General features: G+C 47.5%; 2 protein-coding genes across 8 annotated transcripts; one reads left to right on the top strand and one right to left on the bottom strand.

Moving 5' to 3' along the window:
- Nucleotides 1-9,227: 9,227 nt before the first annotated feature.
- LOC123092753 (uncharacterized) lies at nt 9,228-11,891 on the bottom strand. 7 transcript variants are annotated; one of them, XR_006444837.1, is made up of 7 exons: nt 11,686-11,891; nt 10,936-11,143; nt 10,682-10,824; nt 10,398-10,597; nt 9,937-10,136; nt 9,792-9,861; nt 9,228-9,712 (listed from the first exon to the last, which is right to left on the bottom strand). XR_006444837.1 is itself a non-coding variant. In XM_044514572.1 (5 exons), the coding sequence occupies exons 3-5, from the start codon at nt 10,053-10,055 to the stop codon at nt 9,515-9,517; spliced, it is 387 nt and encodes a 128-aa protein (XP_044370507.1). In that variant the 5' UTR covers nt 10,056-10,136; nt 10,398-11,143; nt 11,686-11,891; the 3' UTR covers nt 9,228-9,514. The 7 variants fall into 7 exon arrangements, 4 of the variants coding, with proteins under 4 accessions (XP_044370507.1, XP_044370509.1, XP_044370510.1 ...); XR_006444838.1 differs by adding an exon at nt 11,262-11,568 and having other exon boundaries at nt 10,682-11,143; nt 11,686-11,835; XR_006444839.1 differs by having other exon boundaries at nt 9,937-10,152; nt 10,682-11,143.
- Nucleotides 11,892-14,076: 2,185 nt separating this feature from the next.
- Nucleotides 14,077-16,094, top strand: LOC123092752 (nuclear transcription factor Y subunit C-2). Its single transcript, XM_044514570.1, has 2 exons — nt 14,077-14,373; nt 15,146-16,094. The coding sequence occupies exon 2, from the start codon at nt 15,191-15,193 to the stop codon at nt 15,917-15,919; it is 729 nt and encodes a 242-aa protein (XP_044370505.1). The 5' UTR covers nt 14,077-14,373; nt 15,146-15,190; the 3' UTR covers nt 15,920-16,094.
- Nucleotides 16,095-25,123: the final 9,029 nt, after the last annotated feature.

The following is a 25,123-nucleotide window of genomic DNA, read 5'->3' on the forward strand; positions in this document are numbered from 1 at the left end:
CCCCTGGACGACTTCATAGTCATCTTCATCACCTTGCCACCAATAACCATCCATGAAACCACGGAAGAGCAGGTGGTCCCGCACCTGCCTGGAATCCGGGTCTGCAATAAGGCTCTTCAGCTTGCATCTTCGACACGGACATCTTATCTCCGTCTCGTTCTTTTGAAGCATCTCGGCCTTTGTGGAGCTCAAAAACCTATTCATGATGCCTTCGGTCGTCGTGCGGACCATGGTCGCCTGCGGGGTAGAGCAAAATGATATTTTAGAACCAAGAAAAAATTTGGCATGACTTTCCCTAAAAATAGGACCAAAAAGAATGCATAGTGCCAAAATTCTCGCCGAAAGGGAAATGAATCAACATTCCGGCAAAATATTGGCAACTATCGCATTTCAAATACCGGTACCTGCAAACACAAACATATATGCAACACCACAAACATACATAGATCTAGCTAGGCCACAAGAAGTGCATGTGCACGTTGTTGGAGCGAGCTAGGGAGAAAAAAAGTAGATCTACAACATGAAGATAGCTTTCCCCTTACTTACCTATCAAAAAAAGGTAATTTCACCACTTAATTTTGATGAATCTATGGTGCAAATGAGGTGAGGAGGAGGCAGCCGACAAGCTTGGAGAAGGAGGTGGAGGGAATGAAGTGGGGAAAATGAGTGTGTAGATGTGGCTGTGCAAAATATCTAGCTGGTCCCAGGTTACTAATGGCACACCACACAACCATGCGCCATTAGTAACATAACATACTAATGGCGCACCACACAGCCGTGCGCCATTAGTAGTTTTGCAAAAAAGTAATATATATATATATATATATATATATATATATATACTAATGACGCACCGTGGCATAGTGCGCCATTACTAGTTTAAACAAGTAATGGCGCATTTTGCCACGGTGCGCCATTAGTAGTTTTGCAAAAAAAGGAATAAAAAAATATAGTACGGGCGCACTCTGTGGCTGGTGCGCCATTACTAGTTAGAACTAGTAATGACGCACTTTGCCTAGATGCGCCATCAGTATGTTTGGAAAAATGAAAAAAAATTGTTACTAGTGGCGCACCTTGTGTATGGTGCGCCATTAGTGTCTTTCATACTAATGGCGCATCACCACATGGTGCGCCATTAGTATATAGTAATGGCGCACCACTTCTCTGGTGCTCCATTAGTGTCAATTTCATGTATAGCCCTTTTCCTAGTAGTGAGAGGGGAAGGGTGCGGCAGCCCTCCCACCTCCCCTATATTTATAGGGGCAAGGAAGAGGGGGGCCGGCCCCCTCTAGATGGATCTAGAGGGGGGCGGCGGCCAAGGGGGGAGGCTTGCCCCCAAAGCCAAGCCCCACCCTAGGGTTCCCCCCAACCCTAGGCGCATGGACCCTAGGGGGTGGCACCCAGCCCACTTAGGGGCTGGTTCCCCTCCGTATTCAGCCCATGGGGCCCTCCGGGGCAGGTGGACCCTCCCGGTGGACCCCCGGAACCCTTTCGGTGGTCCCGGTACAATACCGATATACCCTCGAACACTTCCGGTGACCAAATAAGGACTTCCCATATATAAATCTTTGTCTCCGGGCAATTCCGGAACTCCTCGTGACGTCCGGGATCTCATCCGGGACTCCTAACAATATTCGGTAACTACATACTAATTCCCATAACAACTCTAGCGTCACCGAACCTTAAGTGTGTAGACCCTACGGGTTTGGGAATCATGCACACATGACCGAGACAGCTCTTCGGCCAATAACCAACAGCGGGATCTGGATACCCATGTTGGCTCCGACATGTTCCATGATGATCTCATCAGATGAACCACGATGTCGGGGATTCAATCAATCCCGTATACAATTCCCTTTGTCAATCGGTATGTTACTTGCCCGAGATTCAATCGATGGTATCCCAATACCTTGTTCAATCTCGTTACCGGCAAGTCACTTTACTCGTTCAGTAATGCATGATCCCGTGACTAACTTCTTAGTCACATTGAGATCATTATGATGATGCATTACCGAGTGGGCCCAAAGATACCTCTCTGTCATATGGAGTGACAAATCCCAGTCTCGATTCGTGCCAACCCAACAGACACTTTCAGAGATACCTGTAGTGTACCTTTATAGCCACCCAGTTACGTTGTGACGTTTGGTACACCCAAAGCATTCCTACGGTATTCGGGAGTTGCACAATCTCATGGTCTAAGGAAATGATACTTGACATTAGAAAAGCTTTTAGCAAACGAACTACATGATCTTGTGCTATGCTTAGGATTGGGTCTTGTCCATCACATCATTCTCCTAATGATGTGATCTCGTTATCAATGACATCCAATGTCCATGGTCAGGAAACCATAACCATCAATTGATCAACGAGCTAGTCAACTAGAGGCTCACTAGGGACATGTTGTGGTCTATGTATTCACACATGTATGACGGTTTTCAGTCAATACAATTATAGCATGAACAATAGACAATTATCATGAACAAGGAAATATAATAATAACCATTTTATTATTACCTCTAACTATGAATAGCTTTGTAACATCCCAAATTTTCAATTTGGAATGTTATACATTAGATCATCATTGCATATCATATTTTATTACATTTTTGGTTGATCCTAGAAATTCTACGCAACTCAAGGACCCACGGAGAGAGTTGGAGATTTCATTATTTTCATATTTGAGTTTTCTCAAATTTTGAAAAGAGGATCATTTGGTTTTAATTATTTTCTCTCCGAATATTTCCAATATGAAAAATAAAGAGAGAGGATAAAATGACTTCCCCAAAATAAAGAAATATTGAAGGGAAAATATTAAAATCAAATAAGCGTTTTATATGGAGTTTTATCACTATTTTATTTGAATTAGAAAAGAGTGCATTTTTCAAAATTGCATTAGAGGCCCAAATAAATGTTCACTTTGTCCGCTATATTTTTAGAGGACGGTGAAAATTTATTTCAGGATTTTTGGAGTCCATTTAGTATTTCTTCCATTCATTTTTCTGCTCGTCGGACTATTTATAAAAAAAGTCAAACCGACCTACGGGCCGTGGGCGACCCGGACTCCCCCGCCGCCCCGGGCCTTATAAGCCGCCCCACCCCGCCGCCAGCGGACCCCGCCAGCCCAGCCCGCCGTCGCTGAAACCCTAGCCACCGCCGCCGCCGCCGCCTGCTGTCGCCGTCGCCCCGCCGCCCCGCCGGAGTTGCCCGCCGCTGTCGGAGCCGCCGCCCACCGCCGTTGTCGGAGCCGCCGCCCACCGCCGCTGACACGTTTGCTGAGGTAGCCATCGGTTTTTTTAAAAACCGTTCGATTTTATTTTGAAAACGTAGATTCATTTTATTTAGATTAGATCAGTTCGTTTTTTTCTTGTTTAGTTAAATAGCGGGCGTTCACCCATTAGCCGCAGACAGCGAACGTTCGTTCGTTGGCCTGTTCATCAGTTTTTTCTTTTTCCAGGGTTTTTCCGCGATTATTTTCGATCGCGATTTCTGCTCTAATATTCATTTTAGTTTATCTTTTCGCTCGTTTATCTGAATCAGGCGACTCAAGCGCCTGGATCTTTGACTCGAAGCCCTCTTTCTGTTTAATCAACTTGAACAAGATTTTGGTACTGTAAAATTTGACTTTAGTCCAGATTAGTAAACGGATCTTGTTTCTTTCGCAGTTTGAGTTTCGTTGCTCCGTTTGATTTGATTCTTTTTGCAAACCGGAGTTCTTAAGATGAACTTTCTGGTTAGATCTCTTATTTGAGTTTTACCCGTGCTTCTTTTTGAGTGCTTATGTATGTATCTATTTGTTTGCGATAGAGTACCCGGAGTGCAAAGCATGCTACTACGAGTCTCTAGGTTTCACGGATCATCAGCAAGGCAAGTAACACTTTGATCATACCTCTTTACTACCCAGTTTTTATGCATTAGATCAACCCTCAAACATTTGCATGGTTAGGATCTGATTAACATGTGGGTTTTGGGAAGTAGATGATGAGGTAGAACCAATTGCCCTGTTTATTGTTAAACCTTTGGGAGTTACTTCTACATTATACTTATATTGCTATGGTATGATCGTAGACGTGGTTTGTGTGAGTGTATCCATGACAGATGTGAGTATTGCTAAATAATGGTTAACTTAAGGTGGCTACTTTAATACACATCTGGGTGGATTGCTTGAGGCACCGTGGAGTACCCAGTGGTTGTCAGGGCACCTGGAGAATCCAGTGTTGTCCAAGGATATCCCGGAGTATCCGTGTGATCATCCTACGGTCCGCCACCCAGGCTCAAAGGGATCATAAGATTATTGATGCTAGAAACTTCCATGTGCAGCCACAAGCTATTATGGGGTCTAGCATAGTTGAGTATGTTGCATGACCTCTTTCAGTGGTGGGCTAGCAGATGTAGGGAAAAGTAGGTGTAACTGTCCACCCAGAGTAAAGAGTTATTGTTTCAGAAAGATTGTGTCTCGAATCTCCGACCATGGATGTGTTCGAGTCTTGTGGGGAAAAGTGCACAAACCTCTGCAAAGTGTACAAACTAATCATGGTTAGTCGTGTCCCCAGTTATGGACGTTTTGAGTATCTGGTTCTTGGATTATCATGTTGATCTCATCACTCTAAATATAATTTGATTGGGTTTAATGATGATGCTTAATTGGGATTGAGTTGGAGGAACCTTCTCAATGTTTAACAACCACCATGATAGTTAAACAAAATTTATTTCTTTGTTGTAGGGAAAAATTGGCTTTATGAAAAACTGTAACCATAGAGCTTTCCACCAGCCATATATGCATGTAGTGATAGCATTTATTCCGTTCATTACTCTATGTGTTACAGTGCCAGCATATTCCATGTGCTGACCCATTTCGGGCTGCAACATTTCGTGTTGCAGACTTTTCAGACGATGAGTAAGGTGCCATAGGTCGTTGTCTTTCACTCAGCTATGCCGTTGGAGTTGATGGACTCACTTTTTCTTCCAAGCCTTCCGTTGTTATTGATTTTAGATGGCCTTAAGCCATATTATTGTAATAAGTTCTCTTTTGAGACATTCGATGTAATAAGTGTGTGATTGCTACTCTGTTATAGATCCTCGAGTACTGTGCGTGTCAGCATTACCGATCCAGGGATGACACTGATGCACAGAGATCAGACTATTTGAGGTCTGGTCGCTACAAGCTTGCTGTTATTATAGTACGAACTCTAGGATAGATTGATCAAAAATAATAGCTTTGAGGTGGTTTCGTACCCTACAAACATTTTCTATCTTTTGTTCTCCGCTAATAGGAACTCGGGAGTGATTCTTTATTGCACTTTGAGGGATAATCGTATGATCCAACTATGTTAGCATTGTTGAGAGATTGCACTAGTGAAAGTATGCACCCTAGGCCTCGTTTTCCATAGCATTGTTGAGAGATTGCGTAGTAGACATCATATGTGTAGTTGTGGTTGTCACATTAGCCATGTTCTATGCGCTTTTTGCAATGATGATTATGGGTTTTGTTTGACAGTATTGCTAAAGCACATCTAGATGTTCTCTAAGTAATGCACATCTAGGTCCTATGCCATTGATGTTACGCGAGGATTCATGCAGATATTTTCCTTTGTCTTTTTTTCTTTTCCTTTGTAGTTTGATTATTAGTTTCTTCATCAATAAGAAGAGCTCAATGTATTGCTTCCCAACTATCATACTCCGTTCTTACCGGTGCATAAGTCAGATTACGAAAACCAAATAATCCCAAACCTCGTTCCTTGTTTTTGTCCTAAAAAAAGAAAGTAGCCCATAGGAGTCCTACAACTAGTATGCATTCAATGACTTCAGACTACTTAGCATAACATGCATGCAATGGTCAATTCTCTGCATGCAATGGTATTGATTACCAAATAATCATCAAGTTCTCTCGTTTTCCCCCATCTAGTTCGCCGGTATGGAGGGAGTAGTACGAAAAATGCTTGTTTCATATTTGGACGCTCCAATGCGTGTGCGTAATTAATTATCACATTGAGAACCGTTCAACCCCAGGAATTTGGAGCGACTGGGTACAAATAATTACGGTTGATTATATCAGCGGCTAGGTAATATGTCAACCCGCGCTTCAATTGGCATTCCTCTTCTCTGCATACCCCGCTTAAGTGTCCACCATCTTCATCGTCCCTGGCCGGCCACGCTACACACTTGCATACACTCTGCAATCCCGCTTTCTCGCGGTTTTTATACGACCGTAGCCATGTCGAGTGACAGCAAGGACGGCACTTCCCCCAGCAGTCTGGCGCCCGATGATAGGTCAACATCGAAATCATCCCGCTCGTCTTCCATGAGTCCGACGTCGAGCACATACCTCGATTATATCCGGATCATGGAAGGGACGCCGCCTCCGAAGTCGTCAGACGACAACTATATGGACGAGAAGACGTCGGAGGACGAAGAAGAGCATGCCGATGATGATGAGGAATGGTTAAACGAGGAGGAGGAGGACGACGATAGCAACGACGATGATGATAGCGTCGGCGATGAAAAGCCAACGGTTAGCGGCAAGAAGTGTCCTCGCCAAGACGATGGCGCGGGGCCATCCAACAACAATAACAAGAAGGAGAAGGACTAAATTAAGAAGACTCTATATACTCCCTTCGTTTCAAAATGTAGTGCTTCCTCTATTTTTGTGCTTCAACTTTGACCATAAATTTAATCAACGAGACAGGCTGCGGCGGGAGCAAAAGTTATACCAGTGAATTTGTATTCAAAAGAAGTTTTCAATTATATAATTTTTTCTCCCGCCGCAATCGGCCTCGTTGGTTAAATTTCTGGTCAAATTTGGAACTCAGGAAGCGTGGGCGCACTATATTTTGGAATGGAGGGAGTATCTCTGCTTCCGTTCGCTCAAATTAATTCATTATCACTGTCTCCCTGTCAATCTCATCGCAGACGGTTAGTAATACGTACTCGACAAAGATCTTTTACATTATCTCCACAAGTTGGTTTCTTGAATTGTGCGCCCTGAAGAGCACAAATTCACAAAAAAGACTGTAGGGCTGTCTATAATGATCGCACACAATTCTGATTACCGACCTGTTTGCCGGGTATCACACGCATCTTGTTACACCGAATCATTTGTGTTCAACTCAATCATCGCAAAACGGTTCATCAAAGCAAAGTGTATGCCGTATATCTCACACACCTTGATATGGCTGCCCGTTTCTGTTATTCTGTCTCATCGCAAACAGTTCGCATGGATCAACCGTATGCCCCGGATCGCACACGCAACTAAAATTTAAACCGTGTGATGTATCCTTCATTGCAAATGTTTTGCATCTTTTTTGACGATTTTTTACATCACCATTTGCGATTAATGCATCGCACACAGTTTCGTCAAAGGGTCTCTGATCGTAGTGTCGCGTTAGCAGCATCTTGCAGTAATGCCATATGCATGATACTACATCTGTAGTGCATAGTATTATAGCCGGTATCTTAAGTGGTCTCATTTATTGCCATGCATGACACATAGTAACATAGAATTTATTATGATAATGTATCATAATATGATACTCGACCTTCTTTTTCTTCCTTTAATACTACGCCACCTCATCAAGATTGCCTAGTTGGCATGCATGATACTTGGTTTGATACTTCCATTACAGGCAGTCTAAGGGAAACAAGACACCTGCAAGAGCCCTTGACATACTAGACAATGAAGACCACAATAGTCACCCACCACTAGCAACAAGATATAGTGGTTATTGATGGAACATCAGTTGGGGCTTCACCCCACGTAGTGTAGGGCTTGTAATCTTTCGATGTTGTTTTAGAAGGTTTGGGAAACCAAGAGCTAATCAAAATGCTAGATAGACACATCAATTGCCAAGATCAGGAAAGAGCCAACAAATCTGGTAACACCTAGCCCTAACAAGAATGGAGCATCAAAGTTAGGAGACAAATACTATGATTGTTGCATCAACTAATTAGTTTATACACATAAATTTTGATAGTCATAGTAACTATCATTGTTCTAACTCGAAAAGATGCTTTGAGCTTGGAAGAAGCACTATTTCGGCCTAAAACGACACAAAAGTCCACTCGAACAATTTTCTCCAAAATCGTTTGAGTCGCAATCTAAATTATCATTTCTCTCACTACCATATCACTGCCGCACCGGTGTCATCTCAACAATTTTGTTTATTTACTTATTACGATTTAGTTCTACTCACTTTGCTTAAAACCTATTGACCAACATATTTTAAAGGGACATTTGCATTTTTGCCCCTAACTCTAACCACCTACTCAGATTTGCCCCTAATTTCAAAGCATGCTCAAATTTGCCCCTCTGCCGTTAAGTCACTACTCAGAAATGTCCTTCCGTCCAGTCAAAGGCCTTTGACTGTCAAAGGCCCATGTTTACTGTAGCAGACAAAAAGTGCTACAGTATTGGACGAAAAAGTGCTACAGTACTGTACGGAAGGGCATTTCTGAGTCGTGACTTAACGACGGAGGGGCAAATTTGAGCATGCTTCAAAATCAGGGGCAAATCTGAGTAGTGGGTTCGAGTTAGGGGCACAGATGTAAATGTCCCTTTTTTAAAAGAATTGGAGTTTATTCTGGGAATATTTTCTTTGTAATGTATACTTTTATCATGGCAATGACGCATCAGGAACAAATAGCATCCAGTTATGACAAAATCATGCATGAAACCATCGCAGGACAAAAAATGGGTCTTTTTCAATAGCATGAGATTGCAATTCAAACTTTTGTATGCTTCTAATTACTAACTATCATACTGATCAAAAGGTTAAAATGTGTCATTACTTTACTTAAAAGACTGCAAATTGATTTAAAAATGTGATATGGAGCATAAGACTTCCATTGTGCTAAACATACAAAATGCTACCATTATTCCGAAAATTCATTTCTGAGCCCGGGCTCAGCTGCACCTGATATCTTAGCCATCCAGTCACATGTGGATCAGCGCCATAAGTTGTATTCTAACAAGTATTCTCACTGTATGTGATATAGAAATATTGTGGGCCATCATCGCATTTAAAGCGGCCGCCGTTAGAAGGAACAGCTCGTCCCGCACGGCTCTGCATTTTTCCTGCGCCATCCTGTATTCCTGTTCCATCTGCCATTTACCACATGCACGCTGAAATCTCCATGCATGTAAGCTAACATTATTAATCAAAGATCGTGTTTAGCAAATTCTCCTCTACTCTTCTTCTCACCTCGCCGATACACTTCACCGTGATAAACATACATGCACAAATTAACATTCCACGCCATTTCAACCATGGGCCATTAAGTTTCTGGCTGTACAACAGTTTACAAAAGGCTAGGGATTTTGGATTCCTTTAGTTTGAACAGCCTGCTCCCAACAAATTTCTTTCACGCACAAGGGTGTCACGAATCAGTAAACAACTAATCGGAAAAACAAATCAGTACACAACGTACGTGCCATCCAAAATGGTCAGTGGCAACGTTGCTATCTCCCCAACATCAAAGTCCATCTATGGTTCAATTCGCCCTCGCTTAGCCAGACCTCTGCTCATCTCCTCTGTATCTGATTCCTCCAGCTTTTCAGCGCCGCCAACGCTATCAAGAAGGCTGGTACATCGTTGATAATGACTGCGCCGGCTGGATCGTGCTCGCCGAAGCTCTCCTCACCCGCCAGCTTGACCGTGCTAGATTCCCCGCCTTTTGCGGAGGTCTTCCATGCTTCCTCCTCAAACTCCAACACCTCACGCTGCATTGTTGTTCATGTTACTGCCTGACAAATACCGTCCGAGAGAAGACAAGACAATCTTTCTGAATAACGATCTCACCTCGTATTGATCCCACTGCTCTTCACCCTCCTCGCCGGTCGTGGTCCACGCCTCCGGCTTCATGGCCGTCCTGCAAGCGGCAAGTCAATGCAACGGCCATTGTACTGCTACATACTACACATACACTATCTGTATGTCAACGTACCTCAGTGACATCGCCCCTACGCTGCTCAGTGCCACCCGTCGTCTTTTTTTTTCTTCTGAAACTTCACCCGTCGTCGTTATCTTACCACTTGCTTCACCAACGACTGCCGCGGGAGCCATGCACGCTCTACCTGCTCTGTTCTGAACAAAGTTTTGAGAACCAACTGGCTGGTTGTACCATCCTTTTTATAGTGCTCCTGCCTGGCATAACAATCCACTGCAATTTTAAAAATCGCATTCACTGAAGCAGCAGTTCAAAATTCGAATTGCATCACGCTACCCGAGACCTGCACAAGTTGTATGCCTACTGAACCATGTGATTAGCACTACCGCTAAGTTGGGTGCCTGTCATCTCAGCGCAGAATACACCCTTGAAGTAAGGCTTCACCCACTTAGTTCTAATATCATATATCTGCGTCATATATGGATGCTTCCGTAAATTGTACTTATCCAACAGCATACCTGAAGCAGCCTCAAACTCGTCGATCATCAACATGTGGTTCACAACCTTGTGAAACTCAGGTCTGAACTCATTCTTCTTCATGCACAACGGACCCAGACACTCCTTTGCTTTCTCAGTATGTGCCATTTGCACCATCTGTGCACACTGTGTGGATACACTTTGGCAATGGCCGGCTTAGCTATGATATAGTCTGCAAAGACTGTCAAAAACAACTAGTCAGCTATATCAAATGCAAGAAAACCAGAAATGAATATTGCCGCCCCAAGTTAGTACAGTGCAAAACCTATGAGTATTGTTTTTGGAGCAGGTCCACCCATCATAATAAGAAATTGTGCAAACACCCACTCAAAACTTTCTACTTGCTCGTCCGTGCACATCAAGTCCACATAATAAATAATCCATGTTAATCCCTCCTGTCAGAAAGCACTGTCATCGAAAACAAAATTCAGATGAACACAAATATCTCTCACCAAAGAGCCATACACGATCTCTTGCACTAAATTGGTTCTCTCAGGATGCAGTCTACTCTTGCCATACCATATCCCAAAGCCAACCTCCGCTGAACAAAAGTTGTCAAAGTCATACGCCTCACCCAACTAGTCGAAACTCAAACCAAGTTCTGGTTTCACCACACTCTTAGTAGGTTCTTCTGTAAATTTGCGGATAGATTGCTTGAGGCCACTCATCCGTGAGGCACATGGGCTTCTATTGTGTGTGTGGGTGGGCGGCACTGTCTAGCCTCAACCTGAATTTAACCAAACCCACGTTTTAATTTTAACAGTAAATGAACATTCAAATTTACAGAAATCACATACTGTAATATTAGAATTGCACTAGACATTTATCACAGGATGCGAACATACTGCAATATTCAACCATGCCACCTGCCTTCTGAACATTCTTAGTTGCCGAGCAAAATGATGGCCACGTTGAACTGAGAAAAAAAACTCTGCATTATCTCGTGCACCTAGGGGCATCCGGTTTGACCTTCCCCGAGGATTGTGCAGAAATGTCGGCGAATCATTCTTCCTTCGCCGGATCTCACATTCGGACCTCCTAGGGCTGCCGTCGCCTAATTGCCAGGCGGCCCAGGCCCGCAGTTTTGATTCGCCGGCGACTATCGGGTCTGCATCTTCCAAACTATCGGCTAACTCCTACCTAAGTGGAAATCTGCGACCCAGAACGGAGTTACCGGCGGCCGGGGATGGGGGAATTCCGTGGATTACGCAAACAAATTTGTATGAATCACACAGATCCGGGGAGGAGCGCTGGTGTAGGAGAACTCACCGGTCTACTGAATCCAGCAGGAACTCCAGCCCGTCAGCTTCCATCGCGGCGCCCCCGGAAGAAGCAGCAGCCGCCGCACGACTCGTCAGCTACCCCCACGAACCCTCCACAACGACCAGGTGTGACGGCTCAGCTTTCCTGTAACGTCTGAACCACGGCCCATGACCACCGCGCGCTACGAAAAGGGCCCACCTGAGCGCACTGCAGCGGGGCGTATAGGTCTCGTATCCTTATTTTTTCCTGGTTCAACTCTGCCACGTCTGACACACTATCTACGATCCCAACGCACTAACCAAAGGATCAGATTTCAGGGTCATCTGAGCCCGAGCACCAAATCGCCTCGTCCCCATTATTCATCTTTTACACATGCTTGTGAGAGATAATCTCACCATTCCTTTACAAGAGGTGAGAAAAAATAAATTCATCAATTCCATCTCTCCAAGCAAACATGAGATTTAACAATTAGATATATAATTGAAATCATCTCATTCAAAGGGAATGGAACCATCACACAACATTCGCCCTGTTCTGCAAGCAAACATGCCCTAAAGAAAACTAGAATTATGGAGGAAAATACCCCCCTTCTGACAAAATAAGAAATCAGAAATTATACAAAATGGAAGAGTAGAGTTCGCCGTTGGATTCTCGGTTCTCTCATCGAAATAGTTTTCCTCGTGACATCACGCTAGCTCTTCTTTTTCGAAAAGTCCTCCAGTCTGTTAATAATTTGCAATAGCAGTACAAAGATCCCCAAAAGTAACAAAAATTATAACTAGATCATTGGACCATCTAGAGACAAATACAAGCACTGGTTCAAGCCAAAGGTAAACCGTCGCCATCTCTTTCCCTCACCAAAGCCAGGGAAATCTTGTTGTAGTAGACAATCAAAAAATCACCGTGTCTCCAAATGAGCAGCGCACCAGAACAACAACCACCATCGAGGATGAGAAGTGTAGATCGAAAAGGCCATCCATGCAAACAAATCAACGAAAACATGGGCTGGCTGAATCCAAAGCAGATTCACCAAAATCCATCGCCGACTAGATCAAAGAAGATTTGACGTAGACACACCTCCACACGCCGTCCGTCGACACTAGGCGCATTGTCCGAGCGGAAATCAGATGGGAGGACATTATTCTAACCCTGCAGTGACGCCACTGCCCTTGACCAAGACACTAAAACTACCTAATGCAAGGACATGATCCCTCCTACCAAACCGGGGGGGGGGGCACCGGAGGCGGCGTTGGCGAGGAAGATGGAAACCCTAATCTTTTCCCGAGTCGCGTGTGAAGTAAGAGGGCAACTGTTGCCAACAAATCGTATTTGCCAAAACTGAATTCAGTGTGGCTAGATCCCAGTCAAGTGACATAATAACATGTGAGAAAGAAAAAAAAATTGGACGGGCCTCAATGCAAAATCTTACGAATATAACATCGACTGAGGCATAATCAAGCCTATGTAGGCCGGGGCGAACCCCCCATTTCGAAAAAAAAAAATCAAGCCTATGTGGACTGAGATTTAACAAGACCGATCTTCTTTTCCCCAACCCAGAGGCAGGAATAAGAAGCGGCGAAACTGCCTCGTTTTATTAAATAAACCAGAGATAGTTCTCCAATTATTCAGAGGAAAGACATGTACGACCTGGCTGCGAACACAGGCTGAGAACCAGTGAGAGCCTGAGAAGATCCATTTGATGAGACTACCCATGGCGTCGGCATCAACATTGAGATATTTCTGACGCCAGTCATGGTTACGTTAACTGAAGATCCCCGAAGTGCACATGCGCGTGCCTGGAGACTGCAGCTCGTGCCAATTTGAGCAGATGGGATCGGCGACCCAGCCGATCTGCCCCCAATCCGAGCGAACAGTTTTGAGAGGCTAACAAACTTCCAGAATGGATAATGCCGATATCCGAAAAGACCAAGCCTGGCCACGAATGCCCGCTCTCCCGGATATCCTCTCCATCTTTTCTTATCCTCACGTAACACGCCGAAAATAAATCACAACAAGATATACGTACCTTCTAAGTTTTCACAGCAGAGAGCATGTGAAAAATATTGTCAGAAAAATCTCTTTGACCAGCTATGATCAGGAACGTACACAACTCAAAGAAAATTCACAGGACACGAATCCTATTTTTTGCCATCATTCCGTGAACACCATATCTAGGTGCTGTAATTTAGCTATACCATAGTACTAGCTAGCTTCTATTTTTGCACCCCGCAAAAAAAAGAAGCTTATATTTTGCAGCGTAATATTCAGAATACAGACTGACGTTCAGTAACAGAAAGGAGAATTCAGACTGACATACTGACTTCAGAGGGCGCTGTTTCACCGTAAACTGCATAAGGGCACCGGATAATTCCTTTCAGCTAGCTAGCTTCCAAGCAGCCGAAAATGACGCGCGTGCTTCAGATATCCCGGATCCCAGGGTCTTCTCCGTCTAGTGATCTTTTTCAGCTTCGTTGGACCCAGAGCTGGCCATTTTCATCCAGCCCTCTCTCTAGCTTGGCAATGGCCGCGAGGGCGTGTCCTGCTGCTTCTGGTTACCGTGTGTGCTGAAGCATCTGACGCGCTTGCGCCGAGCAGCAGGAGCTAGCCGTTCATGCTCTTCTTCCCTCCCCTTGGCATCTGAAGCAGTAAGAGCTCAAGTTCACAGAGGGCGTTCGTCCGATCTACAAAGCCCAGGTCTGGTGTTTTATGATGGTTCGCCTTTGTGCCAGCTTAAGTTTCAAGTCGTTCTCCATCTTTGCCGTCTTATGCATGCAGACATGCAGAGCTTAGTGTCGCCTGCGACTGTAATTAGTACTGCTTCTTTCTCTTCTGCCCTGGATGAAACCGAAGCAGATTCTCTTCTCCTCGTTATCGTTTTGGCTTTTGGCTAGTAGACCATCGATGATCGATGATCGATCGTTGTAGTTCTGCTCTTTGTTTTGATCCATCACTTCTCCTGCCTTCATGTTTTGCCTGCATGCAGGTTTATTACTCTGATAGTAAGATCTTAACGCCGCCGATCATGCTGAACACACCACCTGTGATGAGTGTGTGACCTATTTTAATTTGAACTAGTCCATTTTGTGAGAAATTGTTCACATGCAGAAATATGCATGTGCACGATAAGCAAGAGATAAGTAGGCCCCCTTGTTTGCACTTCGCCGCCTATATATGGCTAGTCTCGATTCCTCATCTCTCTTGATCCGCCACATCCTGGATCTAGATAGTACCAAACTTTGTAAATTATAATGAAGATTATCCACACCTCGTCCTCTCTACTGCATATACCCTCGATCTGATGGTTCTCGCCATTCTTTGACATGTTGATCGATCTCTTTGCAAGCGTCGCATCATCTAAGCTTTGCAAGTATATATTTTGAACTAGGTAGCCGTTGTTACTTACGGGATGGTGCACAGATCATTCATTTCTAACACGTAATGAACCATCTTGATTTTCTCCATGCAGCTGTACATCGCCTTAGCTAGCTTGCAGATCGCAAGCTAGATAGTAATGGAGAACCACCAGCTGCCCTACACCACCCAGCCGCCGGCAACGGGCGCGGCCGGAGGAGCCCCGGTGCCTGGCGTGCCTGGGCCACCGCCGGTGCCACACCACCACCTGCTCCAGCAGCAGCAGGCCCAGCTGCAGGCGTTCTGGGCGTACCAGCGGCAGGAGGCGGAGCGCGCATCGGCGTCCGACTTCAAGAACCACCAGCTGCCGCTGGCTCGGATCAAGAAGATCATGAAGGCCGACGAAGACGTGCGCATGATCTCCGCGGAGGCGCCCGTGCTCTTCGCCAAGGCCTGCGAGCTCTTCATCCTCGAGCTCACCATCCGCTCCTGGCTGCACGCCGAGGAGAACAAGCGCCGCACACTGCAGCGCAACGACGTCGCCGCTGCCATCGCGCGCACCGACGTCTTCGACTTCCTCGTCGACATTGTGCCCCGCGAGGAGGCCAAGGAGGAGCCCGGCAGCGCAGCCCTCGGGTTTGCCGCCGGAGGGGTTGGTGCGGCCGGTGGGGGCCCAGCCGCCGGGCTGCCGTACTACTATCCGCCGATGGGGCAGCCGGCGGCACCTATGATGCCGGCCTGGCATGTTCCGGCGTGGGAACCGGCGTGGCAGCAAGGCGGGGCGGACGTGGACCAGGGTGCCGGGAGCTTCGGCGAGGAAGGGCAAGGGTTCACGGGCGGCCATGGTGGCTCAGCTGGCTTCCCTCCTGGACCTCTAAGCTCCGAGTGATCGATGCCAGAGCTGTATGCGCGCATTGGATACTCAATGCTGTTTACCACGGCGCGCAATGTAACTGTAATTGTGTAAGTATATGGCATGTCTTGCGTTAGTTAAGGACTAACAACAAGCAGTTATTTATCCATTTGAAAAAAAAACAAGCAGAAAACTACCATGAGTTTGAATCCAGACATGCAGGATATGCATCATCCGTATGCGGCCAAATTTCATGTTTTGACCTTTTTAGGTTGCTTGAGCAAGATCTAACCTTCGCCTACCGCTATGTGCCCTGGCGGTAGGGTTGAACAAGCTACCGCCGTGGCCACCGGCATTAGAGCGGCAGCCCCCGTCAACCCGCCGTTTGTGGGATCCAACAACCCTACCGCCAAGGCTTAAGACGGTAGCATGGCTAAAGCTACTGCCGACGGACACGGCGGTGAGGTATGGCGCGCCTTGTCTTCGTCAATCCATTCTGTGACAGAAACGCACAGATTTGTGTGGTAGGTTCACACATCCTACCGCCACACCCGACAGCGGTCGGGTGTGCCTGGCGCAGCTTGCGTTCTGTGACTGAAAAGGGAAAGTTCTGTGCGGTAGGATTTCAAATCCTACCGCCAGGGTGCCTGGCGGTAAGCTGTGAAATACTACCGCCGTGGTACCTGGCGGTAGGGTCCCCACCCACTTTTTTAAACAAGAACTTGACTATTTCAATTACAACTATGAAAATAGTGTTTGCATATGACAGATAAACACACTGCAACAAAATAGTGTCTGCATATGAAAATATGATGACCTCACACAATATATATAGCAAATTACATCCAATAAGTTTAAATATCAAATAGTTTCAACATAGTAAAATAGGTAGCAATAACACAAAACCGAGTACACTAGTAGATAAAGGGGCTTTTGTCCCGGTTGGTAAGGCCCTTTAGGGCATCTCCAACCGTTGGCCCCCCAGGAGGGGCAAAAAATCGCCCCCTGGGGGCGCACCGGCGCTAAACCGCGCACTGGGGGCGTGTTGCCCCCCAGTCTCGGCGCCCACGGGTAGTCAAAAAGTCCAAAACGACTCAATTTTAACACAAACAGCGGCGAGTTCAAACTTAAACTTAAACATATTTCGTCCAAACTTAAACATATTTTACAAAAAAGAAAGAAACTACCGCGGGCTACCCCCGCCGTCTCCCTCGCCGCCCGCCTCGTCGCACGCCCACGCGGTTCTACATGCCGAGGAGGCTGTAGAACCGCGTGTAGTCACCGCCGTCGCCGTCGTCGTCGTCGCCGCCGTCGCCGTCGTCGTCGTCGCCGCCCCCACCTACGCCTCCGCCGTCCCTGCTGCATCCCTCCCCCGGTTGGCGCGGCGGGTTGGATGGTCCGGGGGCGGCGTCGTCGTTGTCATCGTCGCTGTCGAGGACCACGACGCCGTGCTCGTCCTCGCGCCCACGCTTGCAGGCGGCGATCTCCTCCAGGGCCCGGCACTGCCGGACCGTCTCGTCGCGGAGGTAGTCCTCCCGCGCCCACCGCATGGCGTCCTCGTCGGAGAAGCCGCGCCGGGCTATCTCCTCGTACTCCGAGGGAGGCCCGGCTCCGGCTTGGGCTCGACGAGGACGAAGCGGCCAGTGGGTGGTGGGGCGTTGGCGCTGATGCGAACGCGGAACTGCGGGTGCGTGCACTGACCGGCGTACCCTGGGGCTCCGGCTTGACGGGGTGGAGGCAGGGCGAGCCGCCGGACGAGGAGGAGGACCCCCCGGTCTCCATGCGCCTCGGGGTCCAAGAGCTTCCCCAGCGGCGTGAGAACTAAGGGGGATCGGGGTACTCGAGGCGCGGCGTGTTGCCGCCCTCGATGTACTCGAGGACAGCCTCCAACGTGCGCCCGGGCACGCCCCACCACCGACGCCGGCCGGCGGCGTTGAGCCTGCCGGAGGGCACGACGCCGTTGGTGGCCTCGAGCTGCTGGGCGTGACGGCGGCGGAAGTACGGTTCCCAGAGCGGGCTGTCGGGGACGTACCTTGGCCCCTCCCTCGCCGCACGCGGCAGGTTCGAGCGGATGCGTGCGATCTCCACACGCCGCGCCGCGCCGGTGGGTACCGGGGGCACCGGCACGCCGCCCGCGCTGATCCTCCACGCCCCCGGCACCCGCATGTCCGGCGGGACCGGGTACTCGGCCTCGTAAAGGAGGCGAGCCTCGTCTTCATGAAGATGGCGGCGGCCGAAGCCGTTCGCCGCCGCGCCGTCGCCTGGGAAGCGCTCGGCCATGGCCGTGAACTGGAGACGGCGAAAGAAAGGAGAGGAGAGGGAGGAACGACGACGGCGGGAGAGTGTGCGAGCCGACGAGTGCGTCGGGCGCGGCATATATAGGCCGAGGCGCCGCCCATGCGCGTGCCACCGTGTGTACGCGTGGTGGGCGAGGGAGGGCGAGGGACGCGCGTCGTCCGGTCTTCACTGCGCCGCCCGTGAGGCATCAATGGCGCAGGCTGACCGGCGCGGCAGCGCGCGGCAGCTTTGGCATTGATTTGCCGCGGGAAACGAGGCGATGCGGACGACGAAGAGTCAAGAGAGCCGTGTCGCTGACGCGGCGGGCCCGTGGCTTTTTCGCGCCAAAACAGTTCGCCCGGCGCCCCCGGGCGCCCCCAGCGCGCCAGTTTCAAAATATAATGTGTATTATATTTTTTAAGTCAAACTTCATAATTTTTACCAAATATATATAGAAATTTAACAACATCTTGAATACCAAAGCAAATAACATTTGATTCATTATATAATATGTTTTAGTATGATATGTATTTTGTATTGTATATGTACATATACTCATTCTGTTTCAAAATACTTGGCATGGTTTTAGTTCAAATTTGACTTGTCGTGGTTCTAGTTCAGCATTGAACTAAAAACATGACAAATATTTTGGAATGGAGGGAGTATAATTTTATTTGTAAACTTGGTCAAAGTTTGTAAACTCCCGCAAATTTTTTTGTAAAATTTGAGTTTTGCAAAGGCCAATATGCATTACATTGGGACGGAGTGAGTGTGGTATATAATTTATACTTTGTTCTCCCTTTGGCCTGTGGTATATATACTACATATAATTTATTATCTTTGAATACTTTATTATTACCACTAATCCTACATTATGTCTAAATAGTTTATTTCCACTAACTCAATTCTATTAACATGCGACTATGCCAACTCACAATGCCATCATGCATGAAAGAAAGACTTGTCTTAGCATGCATCATGCATTGCACTAATATTCAAAGATGAGAAATTATATGTACTTTAGTTTCAGTTTTCATATAATTGTTAATCCAAATACTAAAGTTTCATACTGTCAAATCTCATAGAAATAATTGCATCGAATTCTTGCAGCAAACCAAGGGGTATCATCTCTACTACATATAAAAGTATACAGATCAAGCATACAAGACAAAGATTCCTGGCTCCAATGGTGTTACTGAGGTCCCACTGTAGCATCGAGCTTCGCCCACAGGGTGCCGTCGGGGAGTGTAAGAGGAAGACAACTCATATTTTCCCAAGGACTGATGTGTAATTCTTAATTTCTATAAGGACATCTTTTCAAGGGTTGATTTACTTTAATATATGACCTTTGGCATTTTCACAAATAAAAACATACAAAAATAACATTACTGTATTTTTATTACAATGCCATCTTTATGTATAGTACTCCAAGTCATTATTTTTATTATTTCTAAATGTATCACAAGTAAAAGTTATAGTCAAAGTTATGCCTTGCAAATTGTTTAAAGTAAAACATGTCTTATATTTCTGGATGGAGACAATAGAAAATTTTATGTCTTTGGGATGCTTAATCACTTTCATTTTCATGTATTTTTGCTCCTCTGCCACCTAGAACGGGAATAAAAAACAATTATCTTGCAAACAAAATATGCTTTGTTAGAGTTATGAAAGGGCATTTCCCTCTCTAAGTGATTTTGGTGTTGTTGACAATGCATTTTACGGACTAACCGTGTGCTTAAGTTACACGTGCATATTCGAAAGTGGCACGAGATGGTTAAGTTCCCCCTGGGAAAGAAAAAGAAAGAGGACGGTGTTTTTGGCGGTTTTACTTTCTTTGAGTCGTAGGAAAATCGTACTATTAAGAGGGGATCCATGTTGGAAGGTATGGGTGAAATCAAATCATGTACACAAAATATTATTTGCACCCATGCTACCTTACCACTTTTTCTAGGAAGATTCAAATTCAGCCTATGTTTGGTTTACTAGGTAGTACCATAGTGGTAGGCGGTTGTACTATTAAGAGTACTTCTGCTGTCTGCTCCAGGCGGGTAGTATCATGTACTAGGCCGGTAGCACCTCTCCCCTACTAGATCGACACTAGCGGAGCAAGTGTCGGACCTACTATTGTAGAGACGTCATTCTGTTTTGGTAGCGGCAATGCCACAGAAGTACCGGCTATTGTATTTTAGCTGGTACTACCGGTGTCCAAAGCGGTAGTACTGCTTGGACATGTCTACTGCAGCTCTGCAGAGGGGTTATTCCTCTCTGTTTTGCACACGGTGCTAGGGCGACACTACTACGGCACTACCGTCTATTTATTTTAGCCAGTACTACCAGGATCCTAAGTGGTACTACTAGTTAAACCTTCATAGTGTTGTCTGAAGGTACCAGCGGTAGTACCTTCTTCGGAGCGGTAGTACCGTTTAGTGCAAAAAACTATATAACAATTGGATTTGGAGAAGACTATAAAAATACGATCGTCTTTCCCAAGTCGACCCACCTCTTTGCGCTCTCTCTCTCTCTCTCTCTCTCTCTCCTTGTTTGTTACCCAAAGCTCTTTATATATCTTGCTCGATTTCCCTCCCTAGCAACTCAAACTTGTTGATCTTCTAGGATTTGAAGGAGACGACCTAAATCTACACGTCCACCAAAGGGCGTGAGGAGAATAAGGTGAGCTATTATGGTGCTCGGTGAGCATCGTTCCACTTTACCTTTCCAATGGGGATGTACGTCCCCCAAAGGAGGGAACTTCGTGAACTACATCATCATCCCCACTTGCAGTTTATTCTTTACTTCACTTACTTGTTGCAAGCTTACTTTAAGTGTTAATCTTTCTAACTTGTTATTCTTGAGCTTGGCATGTAGGTTGTCCATCTAGTTGGATATCTAGATAACCTATATTCATGTTGTATCCCTTCAAATTGAAAAAGAAGTTAAAAATTGTTAATCGCCTAGTCAACCCCCCGCCCTTCTAGTCGACCATACTGATCCTTTCAAGATATAACAAAACTAATTTGTATCACGTGATGATCATCTAGACAAGCGTGATATTATAGAGGGTTCTGTTTTAGCTTGGAGGCAGATTACTGAGGGTGTCGGTAGTTAACGTAGTCACAAAAAGTGTTATTTCACTATGAACTAGCCCACCATGTGTCCAACTAAATGAGATTCTTTCTTGATGGGCTTATCTTTCTAACCTTGTCTTTTATTACTTCTCTCTTTCTTTGATTTGACCATGAATATTGTCTACGACCTACATTGACTTGGTCTTGCTCGTCCTTTCGCCATGTGGATTGTTATGTAGGATTATGACAGACCCTTGGTGAATTCTTTTAGGAGTATGACTGTTTGTTCATAATATCGACCAACTATTATTCTCTCATGAACAACGGCCTTGCAACTTCTATGCTAGTGTTGGGAAATGTTGCATGGAACTACGCACACGCAATGATCTAAACATGGAGATGCATAGCAACTAGGGGGAGAGTGTGTCTATGTACCCTCGTAGACCGTAAGCGGAACCGTTTCACAATGCGGTTGATGCAGTCAAACTTTCTTCGCGCTCCACCGATCGAGTGCCGAACGTAAGGCACCTTCGAGTTCTGCACACGTTTAGCTCGGTGACGTCCCTCATCTTCTTGATCCAGCAAGATGTCGAGGTAGTAGATGAGTTCCGTCAGCAGAATGGCGTGGTGACAGTGATGGTGAAGTGATCCTCGCAGGGCTTCGCCTAAGCACCGTGAGAATATGACCAGGGGTGTAAACTGTGGAGGGGGCACCGCACACGGCTAGGAAATTGTCTGTTGTGTGCTAGGAGCCCCCCTCCTCATATATATATATATATATAGGTGGGAGGAGGGAGGAGCAACCATAGGAGGCGCCCAAGTAGGAGGAATCTACTTGGAGTCCCTCCCAAGCCACGCGCCCCCTGCCATATATAACCGAGGGGGAAGGAAAGAGGGGGGAGAGGGAAGGAAGTAGGAATCCTAATCCACACTTTCCTTGCCCGCCTGTCTTTCCTTCTCCTCCTCATAGGGCTGGCCTCTATAGGGGTGCACCAGCCCCTTGTGGGCTGGTGTGTTCCTTCACATGGCCCATAAAGCCCATATCTTTGCTGGGGGTGCCCGAAACTCCTTTCCCGTGACCCGATAAGTACCCGGTACCGACTGAAACACTTCTGGTGTCCGAATACCATTGTCCTATATATCAATCTTTACCTCTCGACTATTTCTAAACTTCTCATCATGTCCGTGATCTCATCCGGGACTCTGAACAAAATTCGGTCACCAAATCATATAACTCATATAACACTACATCGTCAACGAACGCTAAGCGTCTAGACCCTACGGGTTCGATAACTATGTAGACATGACTGAGACACCTCTCCGGTCAAAAACCAATATCGGAACCTGGATGCTCATATTGTCTCCTACAAATTCTACGAAGATCTTTATCGGTCGAACTGTGATGACAACATACATAATTCCCTTTGTCTATCGGTATGTTACTTGCCCGAGATTCGATCGTCGGTATCTTCCTACCTAGTTCAATCTCGTTACTGGAAAGTCTCTTTATTCGTTCCGTAATACATCACCTCGTGACCAACTCCTTAGTCGTTTGGTTGCAAGCTTATGAGGTGTATTACCGAGAGGGCCCAGAGATACCTCTCTGATACTAAGAGTGAGAAATCCTAATCTTGATATATGCCAACTCAACAGACACCTTCGGAGATACCTGTAGAGCATCTTTATAATCACCTAGTTACGTTGTGACATTTGATAGCACATAAGGCATTCCTCCGGTATCCTGGAGTTGCATAATCTCATAGTCGAAGGAATATGTATTTGATATGAAGAAACAAATAGCAATAAGACTGAACAATCATTATGCTAAGCTAACGGATGGGTATTGTCGTGGTGGGCGCACAGCAGATGCCAAGGGATGGCTAAAGAGAGGAGGAGGCTCGAGGGCGCTGGTGGGCTCTAGAGGCGAGGTTGGCATGCGTGGGCGCGGGACGCTGGACATACCCAGGTTCGGGGCTCTCTGGAGAGATAATACCCCTAGTCCTGTCTAGTGTAGTTGGATGATCGATAGTACAATGTTTCTCCTGGAGCAGTATGGGGGAGGAAGGAAGTTGGCCAAGGCTTGGGCTTCTCCTTCTCTCCGGTGTTGCGGCTTTGGTGGCTAGTCCTATGCTTGCTTGTGTTTTCCTTGTGTCTCATACATATGCATATGCATGTCTCTCGTATCGTCCGCCCCTGTAGGCTTGGGTTCCTGGGGGGTTTTATAGATCAACCCACCCAGGGTTACAATGGTAATACGTTGAGTCGGTGGGTCCGTATTGTCGGTCTCTAGGATAACAGGATGGGTCCCGCTTGAGGGCTTGTGGTTCGCCGGGTTCCCCTAGGTGCGGGCCCCGAGTGCCTAGGGGACTATGCGTTGTCTTGTCGATCGTCAGGGCGCGGCCGGGTCGAGTCGTGTACAGTGCTCTTCGTCAGGCTGCCGCTTGCTGTCGTCAGCGGTGAGGGCGGGAGCACTGTTGCCACGCCAGCCCTAGTCAACGGGTAGGTGAGGGGCACTGTTGCCACGCTCCGGCTGACCATAGGCATGGGTGGAAACACTGTTGTCTTGGTCAACGGTGGTTGAGGTCTCGTCCCATCATACGTCCTGGAAGGGACGGGAGCTGACCCATGGTTGGGTTGCCGTGGACGCCACGGGTGGGGTTGGCTTATTGGGGAAGCCTTGGTTGCGCCGGGTTGAGTTGTCTTGCGCCAGTCGCTGCGGTCGGGTCAACGTACCTTGCCGGGTCGGAGAGCTTGGCCGGGTTGTGGGCCTTGCCGGGTCGAGCAACCCAGCCAGGCGCATGCCGGTTCGCGGGGCGATGCAGGCCCCGCTGTTTTTGAAAAGGATTCGGGTTCCGTTGCCTTCCCCGGGTTCATCCCCCCGATAGTAGTCCCCGAAGCTGTGAAGGTCCGCCATCTTCGGATGAATGGGCCTTCGCAGTTTCCCCCTTGAGCAAGGCAGATTCTGCAAGCGCCGGGTCCGGCAACACCCACTGTGTGCCGGTTTTCTCGAAAACCGAATCGCGGCATCCCGGCCGTGGCGGGAACCGAGGAGTCCGTCGAATCCTGAGGCAATCCCTTGGGCATCATGCAAGCTCCACGTGGCGCCCGGAAGTCGAAGGGGCCTGACAGGTCACGCGCGTGATGCAACCGATGCACTGTGGCGCCCGTTGCTCCAAGCAGAACTTCCTCCGCCGTCCATCTTCTTCTTCCTTCTTCTGTTCATGGCGCTGCCGTCGGGCTCCTGGATGGGCTCCAACATCACCATCGAGGACATCACGCAGCTTCGAGCTTGGCGGCGCCTGCCGCGGGAGACGGACGTCGGCATCCGCCTGCCGCGCGGCGAGCAGAGGTCCCGGCCCGAGGGGCAGGAGCGCATGGTCTTCCTTACGCATTTCGAGCGCGGGTTTGGGCTGCCGGTGAGCACCTTCTTCCGCGCGTTCTTGGAGTTCTTCGGGCTCCAACCGCACCATCTTGGCGTCGGCGCCATCGTCCAGCTCTCCGGCTTCATGACCCTGTGCGAGGGGTACCTGGGGGTCAAGCCAACGGTCGACCTCTAGGCGCGCTTCTTCTCCTTGATGCAGCAGGCCCCGTCAGCCAGGGAGTTCGCCGACTGCGGTGCCGCCGTCATCTCGAAGCGGTCGGGGGCGGATTTCCCAAAGATCCCGCTGGAGGATTCTGCCAAGAAGTGGCAGAACTCCTTTTTCTACGTCCGCAACCTCGGCGCGGACCACATCAACCTCCCGCTCTTCGCCATCGCGCCACCGCGGGCAAAGACGAACTGGGGCTACTCACTCCGGCGCCCATCGTAGGAAATCGTCAACCTCTGCGAGCGGGTGACGGTGATGAGGACACAGGAGGGGCTCACCAGCACCGACCCCCTTGCCGCGTTCATCACTCG

The sequence above is a fragment of the Triticum aestivum genome, chromosome 4B (assembly GCF_018294505.1).
Source record: "Triticum aestivum cultivar Chinese Spring chromosome 4B, IWGSC CS RefSeq v2.1, whole genome shotgun sequence".
In the NCBI taxonomy this organism is placed as follows: domain Eukaryota; kingdom Viridiplantae; phylum Streptophyta; class Magnoliopsida; order Poales; family Poaceae; genus Triticum; species Triticum aestivum.